General features: G+C 32.9%; 3 protein-coding genes across 4 annotated transcripts; 2 read left to right on the top strand and 1 right to left on the bottom strand.

Moving 5' to 3' along the window:
- The first annotated feature begins 2,067 nt into the window (after nucleotides 1-2,067).
- On the top strand, nucleotides 2,068-4,603 carry LOC115888223 (mitochondrial-processing peptidase subunit alpha). Its single transcript, XM_030907856.1, has 10 exons — nucleotides 2,068-2,255; nucleotides 2,330-2,501; nucleotides 2,556-2,705; nucleotides 2,758-2,878; nucleotides 2,933-3,090; nucleotides 3,151-3,432; nucleotides 3,486-3,691; nucleotides 3,749-3,914; nucleotides 3,973-4,105; nucleotides 4,164-4,603. The coding sequence occupies exons 1-10, from the start codon at nucleotides 2,200-2,202 to the stop codon at nucleotides 4,337-4,339; spliced, it is 1,620 nt and encodes a 539-aa protein (XP_030763716.1). The 5' UTR covers nucleotides 2,068-2,199; the 3' UTR covers nucleotides 4,340-4,603.
- A 152-nt stretch (nucleotides 4,604-4,755) lies between these two features.
- On the bottom strand, nucleotides 4,756-5,698 carry LOC115888224 (40S ribosomal protein S15). Its single transcript, XM_030907857.1, has 3 exons — nucleotides 5,421-5,698; nucleotides 5,234-5,319; nucleotides 4,756-5,174 (listed from the first exon to the last, which is right to left on the bottom strand). Exons 1-3 carry the CDS (start codon nucleotides 5,430-5,432, stop codon nucleotides 4,826-4,828), a joined length of 447 nt encoding a protein of 148 aa, XP_030763717.1. The 5' UTR covers nucleotides 5,433-5,698; the 3' UTR covers nucleotides 4,756-4,825.
- A 183-nt stretch (nucleotides 5,699-5,881) lies between these two features.
- On the top strand, nucleotides 5,882-20,989 carry LOC115888191 (bromodomain-containing protein 4). 2 transcript variants are annotated; one of them, XM_030907821.1, is made up of 14 exons: nucleotides 5,882-6,230; nucleotides 6,296-6,475; nucleotides 6,527-7,029; nucleotides 7,093-7,280; nucleotides 7,338-7,505; nucleotides 11,623-11,821; nucleotides 15,843-15,951; nucleotides 18,067-18,271; nucleotides 18,480-18,606; nucleotides 19,645-19,828; nucleotides 19,882-19,969; nucleotides 20,330-20,601; nucleotides 20,705-20,831; nucleotides 20,886-20,989. In XM_030907821.1, the coding sequence occupies exons 1-14, from the start codon at nucleotides 6,031-6,033 to the stop codon at nucleotides 20,910-20,912; spliced, it is 2,577 nt and encodes an 858-aa protein (XP_030763681.1). In that variant the 5' UTR covers nucleotides 5,882-6,030; the 3' UTR covers nucleotides 20,913-20,989. The 2 variants fall into 2 exon arrangements, with proteins under 2 accessions (XP_030763681.1, XP_030763680.1); XM_030907820.1 differs by having other exon boundaries at nucleotides 11,194-11,821.
- The last annotated feature ends 425 nt before the right edge of the window (nucleotides 20,990-21,414 follow it).

The following is a 21,414-nucleotide window of genomic DNA, read 5'->3' as shown; positions in this document are numbered from 1 at the left end:
TTGATTGACGTATTCAATTGTTTTCGGCGACTTTCTGTTCCACAGAAAATGATTACATCTTTTGATTCTTAAATGGCACCCTCGGTATTTTTTTACTTTATTCGATAGTGTTTTTTTCAGACGCACCCTGTATATAACTAATAAGAAATGATCAATTTCTACTTGTTCGTATCCTTAATACTGGTTCAGATTATTATGTAAATAGTATGATTTATGTAAAGAAATTTAGCGTATAATTAGGAAATAAATAAGTTAAACTGTCTATAAAAAATGTACCGCTAATACAAAGTCCGTTTATGTTCATTTTCTGAGTTTAGTTCTGTTTTGTGGTCTTGTAGTAAGTTAGTTTAACTACATATTAGCACAGAATATACCGTATGATCGAATAAAAACGGCGTCAACGATGGCTATGAAATAAAGATCGCTGACATTTTATATGTAAATTTATATGAGAAATGTCATTGATCGTCATTCCATAGCCATCGCTGACGCCGTTTTTATTCGATCATACGGTACATTGCGTATATATTTTGTGATATTAGGTAAAACCGGATAAATTTCAGTTTAGGTAGCTTTTATTGAAATTTAAAATTTATATTCTTCATTTTTAGAAAATGTTAAATACCACGTCAAAAACCTTACACTTTAGTCACATGTCACATGTTTCAACTTAGAAACTCGCTTTATTTTTTTCCTAGAATCCGAAAATCGATTAATATATAGGGTGTTCTATTAGAAAAACACATCCTTAATGTGTAACTTTTTGGAGACGCCTTGTAGAACTCAATATATTTTCAAAAATGCACTAAATTAATATACATATGCTCCCAAAATTGGCTCAAGTTTCGTTTAGCCGAAATCAGTTACATAGAATATCGGTTTATAGGATGATTCTATACAAGAAACTAGCACTACATAATTTGATTTTTGCCGTGGAAATTCTTCGTTTTTGAGAAAACTCGAATTTTTAATTTTTCTATTATTAACTAAAATTTGAAACTTTACGGTATTTTTAAAAGTTTTTTCATTATAGAATGACGTAAAAACATTTAATTCAACGATGTGAACTAATTTTTATTCAAAAATATATTTTTATCACAATAATTTTCATTGATTTTTCCGGGTTTAGAAGTGCCGAAATGTGATAGGAAGATAAAAACTACATATTTTTGTTTGATTAATAATTTGCTATAACTTTTCTATATAACTATTGCCGCGGAAATGTCGTATCATAAGGGCGGTGTAATGGAAAATCTTCAATATTTCGAAGTTTTCCATAGTATTCTCTACTTTTTTTCATACTTTCGGTTTGGTTTGGTTTGGTTGTTTTTATTGGATTTGGTTGTAGTGGGTTTAGTTGGCTTGGTTTGATTTGGTTGTTTTTTAGGGTTTGGTTTGGTTTAGTTGTCGATTTTATGCTTTATTGACAATTTTTTTTAAATTTTCGCATTTATTGACCATAGCGATATTAAGTTGATAAGAATAGATATTATTCATTGATCTGTGTCAAAGGTCGGGAAGATCACTGCATAGTGGTGAAAAAAGGCATTTCCGCGGATTTTCATTTTTGTATCGGTGCTTAAAAATAAGTCTACATTATAAAATAATGTTAATTTTTTATATATCTCATTTCGTTACTTCTAAACTCTATTCAAAAAAATGGCAACATCGCATTTCCGCGGAAGTTCATTTTCGTATTCGTATTTACAAAGACGTCTAACATATGGAATAACATTAATTTTTCATGTATGTCTTTTCGTTTCTTTTAAACCGCATTCAAAAAATGGTGACGCATTTCCGCTGCAAATTTTTTCCAGTAATGTACTCCCTGAGGTACCTAAATGACAAAAAATTGTTTTTTTCTTTTTTAACAGATTTCGGCTAAACGAAACTTGACCCCCAAAATTTTCCAAAGTATTTTAATGTTTAGGAAAATCCTGAAAATATTTTTATTAAAAAAGACCCTACATTAAAATTACCCAAGAAATTTACATAATTTTTTTTCCAAATCTGCCATCTATAAAGTTAACTATAAAGCACACTTTTTCCCCAGCGCCATCTTCTGACTACCCAATTCATTACAATGTCCAAAGGAAAGTCCAAAACATATCAAATTTGAAAATTTTTGGAAAGCACACGTCAAAATTCTCGAACATTTGACCAATATACCATCAACAAAGTTCGAAATCATCATCCCAAATGGCTCTACAAGCCACGAAATCTTTCACAAGCAAGGTTTTCCAAAATAAAAACAAGTAAGTACAATCGACTTAACCTTACCTCCTACTGTTTGCGCAATTTTACTCATTTTTGATGATTTTTTCTAAAGATTTTGGAGAAGTCCAGGACAATTAGTAAAGCGTTGTTCGTCAACAGAATGGGATAACTTAAGTGAAAGGCCGAAGGAGAAAGTTACTAATATGCCTCCTATGAGTGAACCTGTCAAAGGTCTTCCAAAGGCTATTTACTCCAATTATAGAGAAGATAATCAACAGACAGAAGTATACTATTTAACTAACATAAAGATAATGTTTATAAGTAAGATTCCTCTCTAGGTTACCACATTATCAAATGGCTTAAGAGTTGCATCCGAAAATAGGTTTGGAGAATTCTGCACAGTAGGAGTTGTTATTGACTCTGGATCTCGATATGAAGTTGCATACCCTAGTGGCATTTCACACTTTTTAGAAAAATTAGCTTTTAACGTAAGGTATATTAATCTAAAGATACATATTGATAAGTCTAGAAACTTTTTAGTCTACCAAATTTTACCCAGATCGTGATGAAATGATAAACAAATTAGAGAAACATGGAGGTATCTGTGATAGCCAAGCATCTCGCGATACTTTTATTTATGCAGCCTCTGCATACACAACAGGTGAAAATTTACTTAATATGCTTTAATAAAAATAGAGCAAAATTTTGATTTTAGGTTTAAATGATGTTATTCAGCTTTTGGCTGAAGCTACTTTAAGGCCTCAAATAACTCCTGAAGAAATTGAGTCTGCAAAACAAGGTATTAGATTTGAATTAGAAACGTTACTTATGAGACCTGAGCAAGAAACAATATTGATGGACATGATTCATGCTGTGAGTGGAGTTCAATTTCTTTTTTTTTGTGGTTTAAGTTTAAATTATGTTACTATTTAGGCTGCATATCGAGATAATACTCTGGGCCTCCCTAAATTATGTCCACCACAAAACTTGGACAAAATTGACCGAGAAACATTATTTAGTTATTTAAGCCAGCATTACAGCCCAAAACGAATGGTAGTGGCCGGAGTCGGAGTAGAACATAACAGATTAGTTGAGGCAGTTCAGAAATATTTTGTTGATGTTAAACCTCTCTGGGATATGGAGAACGTTATTTTAAGGAAACAAATTTCTGGGATTGATAAGAGCATTGCTCAATATACAGGTGGAATAGAACAGGTATGTACTATAACTTTTTTTAGTAAAGATATGTAAGAATTAATGTTTTTTAGGAGGAATGTGACATTCCCCAATTTGCATCAGCTGGTCTCCCAGTTTTATCCCATATTATGATTGGATTAGAAAGTTGTTCTCATCAGGACAAAGATTTTATTGCACTGTGTGTATTAAATACAATGATGGGTGGTGGAGGGTCTTTCTCAGCAGGTGGACCAGGTAAAGGAATGTATACAAGATTATACACCAACGTGTTAAACAGGTAAATTAATTGTAGTTCAGGTTAGCATATTTTTCGTTCTACATTATTTTTTTATAGATATCACTGGATGTATAGTGCAACAGCATACAATCATGCTTACATTGATACTGGCCTGTTTTGTATACATGCTAGCGCTCCGCCAAACTATGTGCGTGATATGGTCGAAGTTATAGTAAAAGAAATGGTGAATATGGCTGGAGAAGTGGGAGACCAAGAACTAAGGGTTATTATTTTAATTATACCTCTAATTTTTTTTGTTAATCTTGATATTAATATTTTAGAGAGCAAAGACACAATTACAATCAATGTTACTGATGAATCTAGAAAGTAGGCCGGTTATGTTTGAAGATATTGGTAGACAAGTATTAGCGATGGGCCATAGGAAACGTCCCGAGTACTTTATAAAAGAAATAGGTAAATTACATTGTTTTTTTTTCTGATTAATAATATAAAAAAGCATCTCCACTTTTAGAAAGAATAACCAAAGATGACATAGTGCAAGTCGCAAAAAGGCTCTTAATGTCACAACCCAGTGTTGCAGCTAGGGGAGATCTGAGAAAAATGCCTTCTTTAGAATATATTCAAGCAGGTCTTATAGATAGCGAAGGAAAAATACCCAGTGGTCGAAAATTGTCACTTTGGAGATAATTTTCTTTCATATAGGAATTACAGTTGGTAACTTAACCCGTGTAATATTGTGTGACATCTAATAAAGTCTCTAATTTTTGTACTGAAACCAAATAATTTTACAACTTTGTAATGAAGCTTGAAAAAACCAGTTAAATTATATGGATCTTGTCGATACCTTCAAAAATCACCTCGTTTTTTCTCTTGATATGATATATTTAAGAAAATTAATGTAAGTTTTGTGTATATATTTAGGCTATATTCAAAAATATATAAATTTAATGTTACAGCTCTTGTTTTAATAATAAACTGTAATCTCTATTATAAAAAAACTTTCATTCAAGTTGTGAAAAAGAGATATACAGATAAATGGTTAGTATTTTAATTATAAAATATTTCTACTTTACCTAGGATCATACTAATTAAAAATGCAAATAGTTCCCTCAAATATAAACGTTTATTTCAATACATCCTATATTAAATTACACAATATATAGAAATACCAATTTACTTGAGAGGGATGAATCTAGAACTGTGGGTAGCACCGATACCAGGCCTACCGTGCTTTACAGGTTTGTAAGTCAAAGAAAATTCACCTAAGTAATGTCCAATCATTTCAGGTTTGATTTCAACCTGTGTAAAAACTTTGCCGTTGTAAACACCGACAATTGATCCCACCATTTCTGGAACAATAATCATGTTACGAAGATGGGTTTTCACAGTCTCTGGTTTTTCTAGTGGAGGTGCTTCTTTTTTCGCTTTGCGAAGTTTCTTGACTAAAGCCATAGGTTTACGCTTCAGGCCTCGGCTAAAACGCCTTCTGGCTCTACAGTGCATTAATTCCATCAACTGTTCACTGAAATAAGAAAGTTCAAATAACAGATACGATACAAACATAATTTTATATAAACCTACTTTGGCATATCAAGGAGTTGATCCAGATCAACACCTCTGTAAGTGAATTTTTTGAAAGTCCTCTTCTTCTTCACTGGTTCTTCGCCCTAAAAAATAAAAATATATTTAGAAACGGACATAAGTAAATAACCTAGAAATCATTGTTTTGCAAATTCCACTTATTATTATACATTAATATCTTACAAACCTTTTCCGCCATGATCTTAGAATTTTATATTTTCACTTATTTTAAAAATAACTGCAAAGATTATGCAGATAATTGTGGTTTTTAGTTTTCTAAAAACTAAAACTCTTCGGCCATCAAAAAGGCACCAAAAAAGGAATTTGGTGTCAAAAATAAAAGTCACTAGGAAAATTTTGCAAATGATTGTCGAATACTAAATACTAAAATATAAAATCATTCAAGAGAATATATAGAAAACTTATTCTATAAGTTAAATAAGGAACGAAATTAAAGTAGAATGTATTCTCCTCCCAAAAAAAAATAAATTAATTGGTTTTTATTAAAAAATAAAGTATTGCACAAATTATTCAGTTTCATATATAATTCATCTTGATAATTCATCAAGGATTCATCATACATTTTAAACGTTGACATTTGATTGTTTTGGCAGTTTGGCAGTTTTGATTTGACAGTTGTCTGATGGTGGTGAGTCATTTGTCATTTGTGATGAGTGATGATTGTTTTGAGACAGTTCTTTTAGTTTGCTATTTATTATATAAATGATAGTAAATAAGCTATAAGAAGTTTATAAGAATTATCTCAACTTAAGGAGGATATTCCGAAAGAAGAAAAGATGTCGAAACGACCGTTCGATACTAATCAAAACAAGATGACTAGAAATGACCGATTTACTCAAATGTCATTTCAAGAGAAGCTCATAGAACAGAAAAAACGGGAAATTCAAGAAAAAATAGATGCAAAAAGGAGAGAAGGTACTCAAGGACTTAAAGAAAAGGATGTTACGGTTCAGGAGAAATCCCATGATGATAAATTGTATGAATATTTTCATTTGCATTAGTATGTCTGCATGAAGATTTTAAAAATTTATTTATTTTTAGATTAAAAAGAGATACTCAGGACTCTTTCAAGCCTAATATAAATGTGTTTTCAAACGATGGTTCTTTCTTAGATCAATTTAAACAGCTAAAAGATAAAAAGACGGAGTCAAAATTCAAAGCTTTCAATAAATTCAAAGATAAAGAAAGGGAGCGAGAGAGAGAAAAAGATAGGGACAGAGGGTATAATTTTTATTTTGTTTTATATTTTTATTATATTATTACAAATTTTAGTAATGAAAGAAGTACCCGGATAAATAGAGGTCGTTCTCCTTCACCATTAGATCGCCAAAAGAGAAGTCGTTTTTCAGCTGATAGAACTTTTGAACACCAAAAAATTACTATCAATACTTCATTTTCAAATGCCAATACAATTTCATCAACAAGTCAGTTTAGTCAACCAATCCAAAGCTCACAAGGTTTTGAAACTCCTAGTCCCTCTCTATTAGGACCACATCCTAGTACACTTCCCCAGTCAATTAGTAATGTAATTTCTGGTCCTGCTTCACTTCCAGCTGAAAAAGTACTGCAACAGACCTTAAGTTTTCCAGCTTCGGCACCAATTAATACTTTACCACAGCAAAATAACCAAGCATTGGCTTCTGTTACACCTCAGCTTGTTACAGCCACAGTTACACATATAACTCCAAATTTACAGTCTGTAATTCAACAGCCTGTGGGTATTGCTCCAAATCCATCTCAAAATTTGGTGCAGGTATCTGAAACAATACCAAACTGTAAGTATTTTTCTAATAATACTAATTTTAAAAACTCTATTTAATAGCAATATATTTCTCTAGTAACAAGTGGAATTTCTGCATTGCAACCAGTGCAGTCTGTTATAGCACAAACTTTAGCACCACCAAATTCATTGTTTACAACGAATGTTGCTGCAGAACAGATTGTTCAAGCTCCACCACAAATTTTAATGAATATCCCACCTCCACAGATTATACCCCAAGCTCAAATAGTACTCACTACACCTCAGGTAATTTAGTATAATTAAAAACTTATTTTACTTTTTTTATTTTATTTTTTAAATTAGACCCAAAATGTTTTGGTATCAGCGCCAGCAGGAATCATTACTACAGTTACTTTGCCACCACCTGTTATTACTGCACAGAACTCATGTACTGGACAGAATACAATTGGTAGAGCATCAGTAATTCCAACTGTTGAACTGACTTCAATTCCACCACCCAATCCTATACAGGTGACTTTATTTTAATGTGTATCTATATCAATGATGTCTATTAAAATAAAAACAGTGTTATATGTAAAATGTTTATTTAAGCTAGATATACAGGGGTGGCTGAGCGTGCATTAGAAGTTTCTAGAGAACTACAATATCAAGATCGGAGATTTTTTGCACATTACTGTTTCACAACAAGATCTATCGATTAAAAATATTTTCAATATGGCGGCACTTCCGGAAATACCGGAAGTTGATTACCACAACCATTGTGGCATAAAGAGAAGACATGTGGCTATCTATTTCAAAAATTCAATTGTTCGAATGTCATATAATATTGGCCGTAGCTGTGATGAAATTGAGCAATTAAAAAATTATCATAAATCATTTTTTTCAAATGGAAATCCCCTTTTTTTATTTCACTAGTGAAAAGGTTTTTTAATTTGTAACTTTTTGAGTTATTATACGTTTTTAAGATATTTAGGATTTAATTTTAAAGCGTATATTTTTCTGGTTCTTAACCATTAGCCTATGACATTAAACGTCAAGCAATGTAAAACTATATCTCTTTTTTTTTTTTTTTTTTTTTTTGAGGAGGAGGGGAAAATCTTGCATAAGACACCGTTGGGTAGTGTCGGATTCCTACCGACTAAAAACCCTCCTCGCATTCCATCGCTCTATCCAGCTGGAAACCGCTTGCGCATTACTTCAGCTGGAAGGCTGTCTATGCGGTTAGGCCCCGCATTCTATTTCCTTTGGTTTCTATTATTTCTCGAATGCATCTATATGTAATTTTCCATGATGTTTCACCACTTAGTAGCCCTTGCTTCATATTTTGGCATTAAAGACTTGTCCACCACTGTCCCGTTGGAATGACTCTCTAAACTGCTTCCATTCACTGCAGAGGAATAGTGTGTGTCGACACTGTCAACTTCCTTGCAATACATACACAAATTTGAGGTGGATCTCTCCCTTTATGCAAATAGTTGTTAAAGCATCCGTGCCCTGTCAATGCCTGAGTTAGGAAGTAGTCCGTCTCTCCAAAGCTTCTGTCTAACCAGGTATTAATGTCTGGTATGAGATCATGTGTCCATCTACCATATCTATCTAGATCCCACTCCTTTTGCCATTCAATCATCAGTATGCTTCTTGCCTCCAGTTTTGATGTCCCTTTGTATCTCTCTCTCTTCTCTCCTCTACAAGTAGGTGAATAGGCGGCACCCCGGATATGACATTTAATGCTTCAGCGGAGACGGTTCTATATGCACTGCAGATCTTGAGGTTCAGTTTACGGTGTATAGCTTTAAGTTTTTGCCTTATATATCCCTTTGATATTGCGAAGTGCCACACTGGGGCGGCAAAACTATATCTAGTCATGTCATATTGCCATTAGATATCACTAAAATACGAGATATATTTTTATAAATACACCTTATAAAGTTTTAGCACCAGTATTTATAATATACGAAATTCACATAATTATTTTTTTTTTTTTTTGACAGAAGGAAATAAATTGTCTGATGGTTTGACACTTAATGTCAAAGGAAGCTAGATAAAATCAAGAAAAAATTACGCTTTAAAACTAAATCTAAAATAACTTAAAAACGATTTATTTTAGGTATAGGAACATGTATAGTCAAAAAGTAACGAATTAGAAATCCTTTTCACTAGTGAAATAAAAAAAGGTGGGTTTCCATTTGAAAAAAATGATTTATGATAATTTCTTAATCGCTCACAGCTACGGCCAATATTATATGACATTTTTATAGAGCCACATGTCTTCTCTTTATGTCACAGTGGCTGTGACCAAATTTGTCGTTTAGGCTATACAGATTTTTTTGACAGACAGTTTCTTTCCTCCAAAAATTTTAAATATTCTTTTTCTCAATAACGGTTAATGTTAGGTATAGAATGTTTGATATCAAAATTTATGAAATTTTACAGAGAATTTAAGTACATAATACATAATAAAAAATGGGGGTAGCCCTTTAAAATAAGAAAGTCGCTGTCAACTTCCGGTATTTCCGGTTGAATATATTTCCATATTGAAAATATTTTAAATATATAGATCTCGTTGTGAAACAGTGATAATGTGCAAAAAATCTCCAATCTAGATATTGTAGTTCTCTAGAAACTTCTAATGCACGCTCAGCCTGGGACACCCTGTATATGGTTGTTATAATTTGGTCATAAACATGCTATTTGTTTGATCACAGTATATTTTTTCCCAACTGCGCATGGTAAGAATTCTAACTATAAAGATACGGATCAATGTGAAAAAACTGGTGAAATATAAAGGGTGCCTTATTTTCACTTATCTTTATTTTAATTATTTTGCTACTTTATTCAAACAATAGGTTTTTGTAGGCATAACATTTAAAACATCATCAATCAGGATCTAATTTTGACAGCAAATTAAAATGTAATTTCTCATAAGAATTGATTACCTGATTACTATCATACAAAACATGCTTGATCAAAAAACTACAATATCTTATTATACATTTTGGCTTCCTTTCAGATTACTTTCCATAATCCTAAGATATGAGTAAAATATTTCGATAGTTTCAGAGATATTAAATAAATAAAAAATATTTATGCTTCAACCTTTCTTAAAAGAATATTAAAAATACAAGTGTCCTGAACTATATTAGGTATTTACTTTAGATGGTCTGTACTTACTTTGTTATAAATATGGTAATCGTAAATCATACAGGATGTTCAAAATTCTACGCCAAACTTCCTAAAATATAAAAAAATCTTCGCTGTTTTAAATGGAACACCCTGTTTATTATTTTTTCAATAGATGGAGAATTAAAATACAAACATTTTTTTGTATTTAGCGTATTTAAAAATGTTTAGGCAGTTTTGCAGATATTCGCGGTTTTATATTTCATATGGCATTTTCCACAGTAAGTTTTTAACAAAGCTAGTCAGTGATTTTTCTCTCGTATTTTACCGTTGAAAGAGCCATATAAAATAATACTGCGTGTATCTGCGAAACCATTAACAATTTTGAAATACCATAAATACGAAAAATGTTTGTTTTTAACTCTCCATCTAATAAAAAAAATAATCTGGGTGTTCCATTAAAAAAAACGAAGACAAATTATTTTGCATTTTAGAAAGTTTGGCGTAGAATTTTGAACACCCTGTATGATTTAAGATTACGATACTTGTTGAAAAATAATATTTTTTTATTTATTTATTAATATCTCTGAAATTATCGAAATATATTTACTCATATCTTAGGATTATGGAAAGTGATCTGAAAGGAAGCCAAAAACGCAATATTATACAGAGTGTTCCATTTAAAAAAAAAACATACCAATCTGCTCACTTTTTTGAGCAGTACATACTTTAGGTTTACACTGAAATAAAATTCTCAAATTTTTTTATTCTAGGAGTACAGATGGCCGACGCACTAATGCCGGACCCTGTATATTACATTTTAAAAATATAATAATTTAATAAAAAAAATTAAATTATAATAATTTTAAAAATGTAATAATTCGTAACAAAATATAAAAAGTCATATAACTGACTATTCCAGCTGAACATGCGTTATACTATTTAATATATACGTTATATTATTTAATAATAATTTCACATAATACTAAACAAATAGTATTTAAATATTGTGATGTAATTCTTTTTGCTTCACTGTGTTATCTTTTTATCTTAAAAGGAACTTTTTTAATATCCTTAGGTACAAAACATTCCCCAGCCAGAGCCCCTTAACACGCTCAACATTCCACCGCCCGCACCGCTGCAAGTGCAAAACATCCCCACGCCCACCTCACTCCAACTCAACGAGATCCCCAACCCTAAACCCCTAGACCTCTTGGCCATTCCCACTCCCAACGAGGGAGCGGACACGATGACCGTCTCCGATCCCGATTTCATCAAAAATATTCCCCCGCCCAACAAAAGCATACCTCCCCCCAGTATGTCGGAGGTTAGCACGGCGATGGCCCCGCCTAACGCTTTGATTCAGGCGAATTTCATCTCGAATAACCAGTCTCAAGGAATTCTAGTTCACAATATCGCTAACAACCCTAACATCGTTGCCATTTCACAACCTGTACCCGGTCAGCAATCGTCCTCCACCGCTCACATTCCTTCGTTAATGTCCCAGCCGGTGTTGCCGCCTCCCGGAATGACCGTTAACGTGCCGCCTCCATCGTTGGTGACAGTTCAGGCCGCCCGTGACGTTTCTCAGCCGCCGCCGAACTTCGTCAGTCAGGCGCCGCCTCTGCTGCCTAACATGAACATGCCTCCGCCAGCTTTGGGGGTTCCCAGCATGGTTCAGGCCGGATTCAAGGACCAGCTAGCAGGTAGGGCTCTAGTAGGAGTAGTAATTTAATATATCTGTTTCAGGAATTTTATTTGAAACTTTTTTAACATTTCTTACTGTTTTCTGGTTAGTTAGAGTACTTCACTAAAATGTGAATGAACTATACTGGTATATATCTCTGTGATTAAAGGTGTTCTAGATATGTCATTAAACACAAATTTAGATTTTAGATTTTAAAATGTAGCCCTTTCATAGAGCAGGTTTCACTGATACTCTGAATGAAATAATAAGAGTAGTATTTTTTATAAATTTGATATGTAATATAGTACAAAACAAATTCGTCCAGTCACAGAGATATTTTAATGTCATTTGTTTTTGTTTTTTGTTAATAACAAGAACAAAAGACATATGTATTTATATGTTCTAAATAATTATATATATTTTATTATAATGAACAGGGATGACTTAACCCATATCTAAACATTTTTGTCACAAAAAAAAATCAAAACTTAGTTTAAATTCCTAAATTGTGCAAAAGAAAGCTCCATTTTTAAATATGAATAAGTGAATTTATCGAACTACTCTTTTGAATAAATACATTTTAGTTTTTATAGAGGGTGAGTCTTAAATTAATGCAAATATTTCCAGGGCTGGTAGATCTCAACAAAAGAAACATATTTTCTCTTTACCGTTTTTCATATAAGTGCAAAAATAACCAAGTTATTTTACTTTGCAAATTTCCAAAAAAAAAATTTTTTTCCTGAAATTCTGAGAACCACTAGATCTTTTGTAGGTTTTCTTTCTTGTAAATCAAGAAAATATGGTTTTTAACTAAAAACTAAAAAAAATGCAAACAATTTTTCAAAAATTTCCAAATTTTTTGTTAAAAAATGGTGTTTCTGAGGTCGAAATATACTACCCCTTAAAATGTTATTTATGACTCACCCTGTATGTATAGATAATTTTTATGTAGCTGGTTTTATACTTCTGAATCAAAATTTGACATACCGTGCTGGCAACTGTTACTCTTGGGTTGGTATTTACATGTGTGGAAGTAAATCGCATAGGGATCTTACTAAGTCGGAGTGAGAGATATGCAACGGAGTGCGGTTGCGGCGTTGCCGGTACGCGTTTTCCTATCAAGTAAAATAAAATCACGATCGCAAACCGCTTATTTTTATAAGACTTTTTTTTCGAAAAGATAACTTTAGTGAAATTAAAATAACTTTGGTTGCACGTCATCAATGACGCCATGCGTCGTCTTATGGAGTTTGCTGGTGGTCGTATTATGATGTACAACCAAAGTTATTTTAATTTCCCTATAGATAAAATCATTAGAAATGTTTCTGAGCACCTGAAATGGAATTATAAGGATATCTTTAAGGTGTCATTTTTTTTATAAACGAGAAAACGTCAGTAATCGCGATAATTTAAAAACTCAACTTTTTAACACATAATACGCCATAACTCAAGAAACACTTTAGATATTGAAACTTTTTTTTTTATTTTGAAGATACGATCTTTTACAATATGTTTACTTAAGAAAAAATCGATAAGTTTGTTTTTTTCCATTCAAAAATTGTAAACAACCCATCTATTTACTTTTAGAGCATAGAAATTTTCAGCAGTCGTGTAATTATTTTATTGATAAAGATTTTCACTTACTGTCTACGAAGAAAATGCAGCAGAAATATTAAGAAAGTTTTTGAAAAACTACAATCAATTATTTCTAATAGATTTCGAGATATCGATTTTTGAATTCAGAGTTCTAATAGCCCGACCACTGTCGAAAACCAACTCAGTTCCACTTATTTTTACCAAGAATGCAAGTGTTTCTAGCTTGCACTTAAAAATTTTCAAACTATAGGGAAAATTACGACTCGTTAATAAATAAACAAAGTATCACGAGACGTAATTAAATCGCGAAGCTAAACGCATGATATACACCTTTCTCTAGAACTTTAAGTACTGACAGAGGTACTGATTGGGAGACGGTCTCTGATTGGCTCGACCGGTCAACTGCGACAAATCTGCTATATCCCCTTCCACGTCTCTTAGCAATGTGCACAGTTTCTCGATTCATTTCATACATTTGGCAACGTGTTAACTGTTCTCTCTTTGTTCAGTACATTATAAACGCATTATACTCGTCTTACATACGGAAATCTCGACCCAAGACTAACCTTTGCCAGCCCTTAGTATAACATAGTGTTTTATGAAGACTATGGATTACAGTGGCATTATTAGAGACATTATGGTATACAGTCTAGTATCAGATAGCATTGGCATAAACATATTATAAAACAAATTTATTCGGTAAGCTGAAATGATGTATAAAATCTGTGGTGCAGTCTATAAAGCAATATCAAAATTTATCATAAAACTATTTTCTATATTTTGCTTGATCAAAGAACAATTAACTTGGGTTAGAAGAGGACTAAGGGATAGAGATTCAAAAGGCTGTACAAATATAATACCCATTTGGTTATCGAAACCAGTCGAAACTGTGCGATCTGGATTTTAACGTGTAAGACAGTGATATAGAGCTTAATGGAAAATCAAATGTATTAAAAAAAGATAAAAATTGGGTCGACACATTTCTTCTATGCGGTATTGCCGGATTTTGCATGAAAATTTCAAAGCGTACAAGTAGGCGTTTACGAAAAATGTTTCATCTAGGGTTGGAACTTTATTTTTCACTATTAGTTACTTATTTTACCACAGCTGTAATAGATTTTTCTACGCACATTTTCCTACAAACGTAAGAAACCGGCAACACTGTATGCCGCTTTTGATTTTGTCTCTCTGTCTGTTAACCGGTCATTTATGTTTTTCTCTATCACACGCGTTAAAATCCAGACGACATAAGTCGGATAACCATCAAGGTATATTTCAAAAATAGCCTATAAACATGGGTCCTGAAATGCATAGTTTTAAAGAACAGGATGTGTCTTTTTACTAAGATATCAAGTTTAGTGCTTCAGTGACTTTCAATGAATTGGTTTTATTTTTTTTGCTACTAGATAGGCATATGATACAAGAAAAATAAAGATTTACTTTTAGTTGCTTAATCTAAAAAAAATTATACATACATATAATAATTTCAAAGAAGTCAGTGGCATACAGTTTTCAGATTTACTTTCGTTAGGGGGATCCCCAGGCCAGGGGTGTCCCAGGAATCTTCTGGGACGCCAAGTTAGGCCAAAATTACTCTCTTACTAAAAGTCTCTTACTATTACAATTAATACTGATCAATTTGACAAAAATCAGCTACATAGTATTTAAAATAATTACAAAAAATTAACTTTTTTAAAGTTTAACATTCTGTATCTTTAATATTAAGGGGTAGGGTAAATCGGGTGTGTGACCGGTGTGTGGCTGAAGGAAATATATGTCTATTATATTTCAGAAATCTGCCGAAGGCTTAGCCCGTCCTGTCGTGTTAAGCCACACCCAAAATTCCAAAAACACGTGCTTTGATTGAGGCTTGATCTGTGATTGAGGTTTGCAGAGCTTCAGTATTTGTCATAAAATAGCCAGCAATTTGTTACAAAACCATATAAATTATATATCACTGTAATCACAAAACTTAATCTATTTCCGTATTGTAACGGAATTTTAAATTGTCTTTATTTTCGAGAAAATTTAGTCCAAACATTAGGAATATTTTGTTGATGTTTGACCATCAAAATCTTAAAAATAAAGAAGTTGTCTAAAAATGTGCTACAATACGGATATAGCATAATCCTTTATCTTTAATTTCCTTCTTAATTTGTGTAAAAATACCTAGCCAGTTCTACATAAAACGTTAAATGCCGAACGCTTATTTTGATACTTTTCGGACTAGTGAAATGGACTCTTAAGCTAAGAAATTACCAACAACTTTTAATTATTTAATTGATTTATTTTCATAAGATAATACTTGTTACAAATGTTTTACTCTTTTCATTTTCATTAATGTCTCTAATAAAACAACTGTCTCGCGTATATCACCCTCACCCCCCAAGTCATCCCTGTGCCAGTTGGGGCCACTAGTGACGTGTTCCTGAGTTTCTCCCTAGGTGGCGCCGAATTCGAAGCGATGGCGGCCTTGGCCCGTATGGTTGCCGACTGCGGCCCCTCCGTCGAGGACGTGGTGCGACAGAAAAAAAACCAAGACCCGAACCTTTGGTACGACAGAGAGCGACGCTCGCACACACCCCCAATAAAACCCGAACTTTGAAAGCGCAAACACTGAGGAGAGGAAAGGACAGCTCGATTCTAGACCTGTCCGTCTTCTCTCCGACCGTTAGCGAAAGTAGCATAAGTATTTATCTTATTTAGCTCATAGGCGTAGGAACGGGGCAACGGCGAGGGGAGTCTCCTCGTTCGTGTTCGATTATTGGCCGTTCTAGCTGGTCTTGTTTTTGTTTTTTTCACAATTTGCTTTCGTTAAAATTATGTTTACGGTTTTTTTTATTAGTTTTTGACACGTACACTATATTTTTAACTGTTATGAAATTCGAAATGGTTAAATCAATCAATATCAGTATTTTTATGACAAAAATAATTTGGTTCAAGTAATACATACTAATCTTAATTTAGTTTAATTAAAAATTTTTTTTAATATTTTGTCAATTTAAATTTAAATAGTTCTTTTAAATAGTGCTAAAATGTATTACTAAAAAGTAATTGAAATAACGGGAAAGTTAAGTAAGTTTTAAAATAGATCAGATAATATAACATTAATCTCCCTTAAATATCCAAATATTTTAAATAAAACTTAATGCAGAGTTTATCACAGTAAATGCTTATTCACGACAAAGAACGTCGAAATCCGGAACTATCATATTTTCTGCTATAGGACATTTATACCGTGCTGGCAACTCTTACTTTTGGGTCGGTATTTACATGTGTGGAAGGAAATCGCATAGGAACCTTATTGAGTCGGAGTGAGAGAAATGCGACGGTGTGGTGTTGCGGCGTTGCCACATTTCCCCGGTACGCCTTTCCCTATCAAGTAAAGTAAAATCACGATCGCAATCCGCTTATTTTTAAAAGACTTTTTTTTCGAAAAGATAACTAGATAAAATTATTAGATATTCTATTTTACTCTGATTAGTTTCCGAGCATCTAAAATGGAATCATAAGGATATCGTTAGGGTGTCCATTTTTTTTAATAACGAGAAAACGTCAGTAATCGCGATAATTTGAAAACTCAACTTTTTAACACGTAGCACGCGATAACTTAAGAACTACCTTAGATATTGAAACTTTTTTATTTTAAAGGTCGGATCTTTTACAAGATGTTTAAATAAGAAAAATTCGATGGGCTTGTTTTTTTTTCATTCAAAAATTTAAAAAACTCCATCCGTTTAATTTTAGTGCATAGCAATTTTCAGCAATCATGTAACTTTTTTATTTATAAAGATTTTCACATACTGTCTGCGAAGAAAATATAGCAAAGATATTAAGAAAGTTTTTGAAAAAAATATCAATTATTTCTAATGGATTTCGAGATATCGATTTTTGAATTCAGAGTTCTAATAGCGCGACCACTGTCGAACACCAACTCAATTCCACTTATTTTTACCAAAAATGCAAGTGTTTCTAACTTGCACTTAAAAATTTACAAGCTATAGGGAAAATTACAACGACTCGTTAATAAATAAACAAATAAAGTATCACGAGGCGTAATTAAATCGTAAAGCTGATCGCATGAAGTACTGACAGAGGTACTGATTGGGTCGACCGCGACGAATCTACTATATCCCCTTCCACGTCTAGTAGCAATGTGCACAGTTCCTCGGTTTATTTCATAAGTTTGGCAACGTGTTTACTGTTCTCTCTTTGTTCAGTACATTATAAACGCATTGTACTCTTCTTACATACGGAAATCTCAACCCAAGACTAACCTTTGCCAGCCTTTAGTATTAGATTACTTTTTTATAAGGAAAATGATTATGCATTGGCCGATTAATTTGAATAGACATTTTTACACTTCATACACTTCAATTCAATTACTCACACATTTTTACTTAATATAGCAATGAAGGGATTAGTTTAGATTTTTTTTTATAACAAAAATACAATTTGCTTTTATTTAGTAGCTTAATATAATTTTGAACAAGACCAGCACTCCTTATTCAAAAAATATATTTTTGTTGATTTAATATTCCACCAAATCTACCTTAAGTAGCCTTATTACCCACTCAAAAAAGCAAAATATCTATTACAATATAAATAGTTGATATTTATACAATTCACGTTGAGTTACACGTTTCGTTTTTTCTACACATTCTTCAGGTTTCTGTTCCATAGAGAATCTGCGGCCTATCGGCAGTACACGGGTCTTTTAGAACAGTACAAGAGAGAAAAGGAAGACATGAAAGAAGAAGTTAAACCTAAAAGGGAGTTGGAAGAAATGTACGAACCTGAGATGGCTTTGGAGGAAGACGAGAGGGACCAAATGGACGATAATTATGTTGAAATTAAAGAGGAAATGAAAAATGTAAGTAATACTTAATTTAAAGATAAAGGTAAATATAGAAAAGAAACTATATTATAATTCAATTAGAATATAGTCTATCCAGTAAGAAAATATGTATTCGACAGAGGCCATACAAAAAATATCAGACAAAACAATATACTTTTGAATTAAAATAACAGATTGTTATTGTTTATAATCTTTGGATAATTAAGAGCGCTTCTTATTTCAGGAAAATGATACTTATTCAGAGAATAAACAGAAGAAAAGAAAAAGTAGATGGGGTGAGAAAGATCCCAATATTAAACCTCCTGGAGTAATTCCAGTTATTGTTCCCACAATTAGTCCAATTCGTCCAGGTAAATTTAGATACCTAGTATTACAAAAATTACAAACAAGATCCTAAACCATAATTTCTAATGTTTTTTTTAATTATTCATTTTTTTTATTCAACAAAAGTTTGACCAGAGTAAGTAAACCGACGAGTAGCGACAGTCCGGTTTTCAATTTTCTTTGCGGCTGCGCGAAATAAGTAGGTTATCTGTCATATGAAGAAGCGAAGTTGTCACTGTTGCCATTTATCAAATATCTCTGTATACTCTATTTCAAGTATGCTTCAGGCAACGAATCATTTTTTTAATTATGTATTAGCTGTAAGATATTTTATACATTCACACAAATTTAGAAATAAGGATTAAACAAAACAAAAAAAAATATGTATAAAACTTTATTATAAGGATTCTTGCCACTGCTGATATAGAAATTGAATTCTAGGTTGTGTTTGTCATAATGTAGATCAACCTGCTCTCACTACCGGTTTCGGAGCCCTACTCCATCATCAGGTGAGCTTGGGCAGATCCACAATCCACCAACCAATCTACCATTGCACGCGGCTATATCCCGTTCGGGACTTAATACCTAACCGATACTTTCCGACAAGTCGGAATTAACTACTCTGCGCTGTGGTTGTCATTTTGTGGATCTGCCCAAGTTCACCTGATGATGGAGTAGGGCTCCGAAACCGGTAGTGAGAGCAGGTTGATCCACATTATGACAAACACAGCGTAGAATTAAATTTCGATATCAGCAGTTAAGTGGCAAGTATCCTTATATAATTTTATTATATACCTATACTGCAAGAAATTTGTTTTCTATTTTTTAATTAATTCCACTTCAAATTGTGGGCAGTGTATACCATGTTTATAAGACCATTTCATAAGCTGAACAGTTAAATAGGTAGTCTATCTGTCAAACACGTCAAAAGAGAGAGAAAGAAAATTTGGTCCCACCACATCAAAAGAGCCGACGGTTTCTGTCGCTACTCGTCGATTCACTTACTCTGGTTTGACACCCATTTTCTTTTATATGGGTTTTCTCTTGTATGTCACACATTGCAGTTACATCAGGACCGACTACGTTACTTTCGAAAGTAACGCGACAAGATCCAGCATTGCTGAGGTACGTCGCCCAAACGTACGGTTCGACAAACCTAGATGAAGAGGACTGGAAAAAGGCCGAAGACAACTATAAAATTCATTTACTCTATCAAGATATGATCAAAAAGAGGGAGGAACTTGAAAGGTAACAAGAGTTTTTAGCAATAATACGATCTTTTGCATTTCAAACATTTTTAGGTTGCACGCCCAGGGTAAGAATAAGTATGAATACGATTCCGACGAAGAAACGGAAGGTGGTACTTGGGAACACAAACTAAGAGAAAAGGTATGAATTTATATTACTTTGCTCACTAAAAGTACACTTCGCACTAAAAGAGGTTCTAAAAAGAACAATGTTCGACTGCAAGGTCTGCTATTAAACATTTTTAAACTTAAAGTATCACAACACTATTTATTTAAACCAAAAACTCGTAATACGAAACTAAAGTGTCAAAACTTGGTTGCCAACTATGAATCTAAAAATCGCGCCCTCGATTACGTAACTAAAAATTTTAATTGGTAACAAATATATTTTTAAATTAAAACTGAACATGTAACAATGCAAAACCAGTCAAATGCCAGTAATAAGATTATTATATTGCTTGTTTTCTTATCCTTATCGTCATCTGGCTCTTTATTTGTGTAGGAAATGCAAGCTACCGAAATATGGGCCACTGAATTGACAAAGCAAGCGGAAGGCAAGCATCACATTGGCGATTTTCTGCCTCCCGAAGAATTGAAAAGATTTTTGGAGAAGTCCAGCGCGGTGAAAGAAGGACGCCAGCCTAATTTTTCCGATTACAAAGAGTTCAAAATTAAAGAGGACAATATCGGTTTCAAAATGCTTCAGAAACTCGGCTGGACAGAAGGAGAAGGTCTGGGGCAGAACAGTGCCGGTATCGTGGAGCCTATAAATAAGTAAGTTTCTAACTGTAGGTACTAACTGTGGTACCACATCAAACAGTATCAAACAAGAAAAGGCGTGGATTTAAAATAATTATTATACTTTTTTGATATTTAGAGGAGCTCCTAGAGAAAATACGCAGGGTTTAGGATTAAATATTGGGGAAGCAACTGAAGACGAAGACGAATATGAATCCTACAGGAAGAGAATGATGCTTGCTTATAGATTTAGACCAAATCCCATGGTATTTTTTTAATCTATTATTATTATTAAAAACTATATTTATTTTCTTTTTCAGAACAATCCTAGAAGACCTTATTATTAAAATGATTTTAAAAACTTGTTATTTGTAAATATATTTTGAACTGGTTAGTATAATATAGCATTCATCTTGTTCTTTAACTTGAAGTTTTATTTTCCGTTGTTATTTTGATTTTAAACTGGACTCTTGACAACTAGTGAACTTGACAAACATTTTTTATTGTTATACAGGTGCGTCGTAGCTCCTATATTAAATAACTTGGAAATTTTGTATATATGCCCGATGCACTATTGCCGGACCCTATCGACTGTATTCCTTTAACGCGCCCATATACTATGATATAGATATGTACATGGGTTCCTACTGCAAACATTGCCATATCACAGAACAGATTTTAAATGAAGACACATTTGTGCGCGTTCAGCGGACACAGCGGCTGACTAAACGCTGAAAATTTTGCTTAGTGGCTGTCTGTTCTGTAAAAAAAAACAGACCGTTCAGGGAAGTTGCGAGTTACAACGCGAGATAGACAATAGAAATAAAGTGCCTTAGGGAATAAAAATGT

The sequence above is a fragment of the Sitophilus oryzae genome, unplaced genomic scaffold (genome assembly GCF_002938485.1).
Source record: "Sitophilus oryzae breed Bouriz unplaced genomic scaffold, Soryzae_2.0 scaffold_690_pilon_pilon, whole genome shotgun sequence".
NCBI lineage: Eukaryota > Metazoa > Arthropoda > Insecta > Coleoptera > Curculionidae > Sitophilus > Sitophilus oryzae.
The sequence above is the reverse complement of the archived record's forward strand: the minus strand, read 5'-3'. Positions and strand labels throughout refer to the sequence as shown.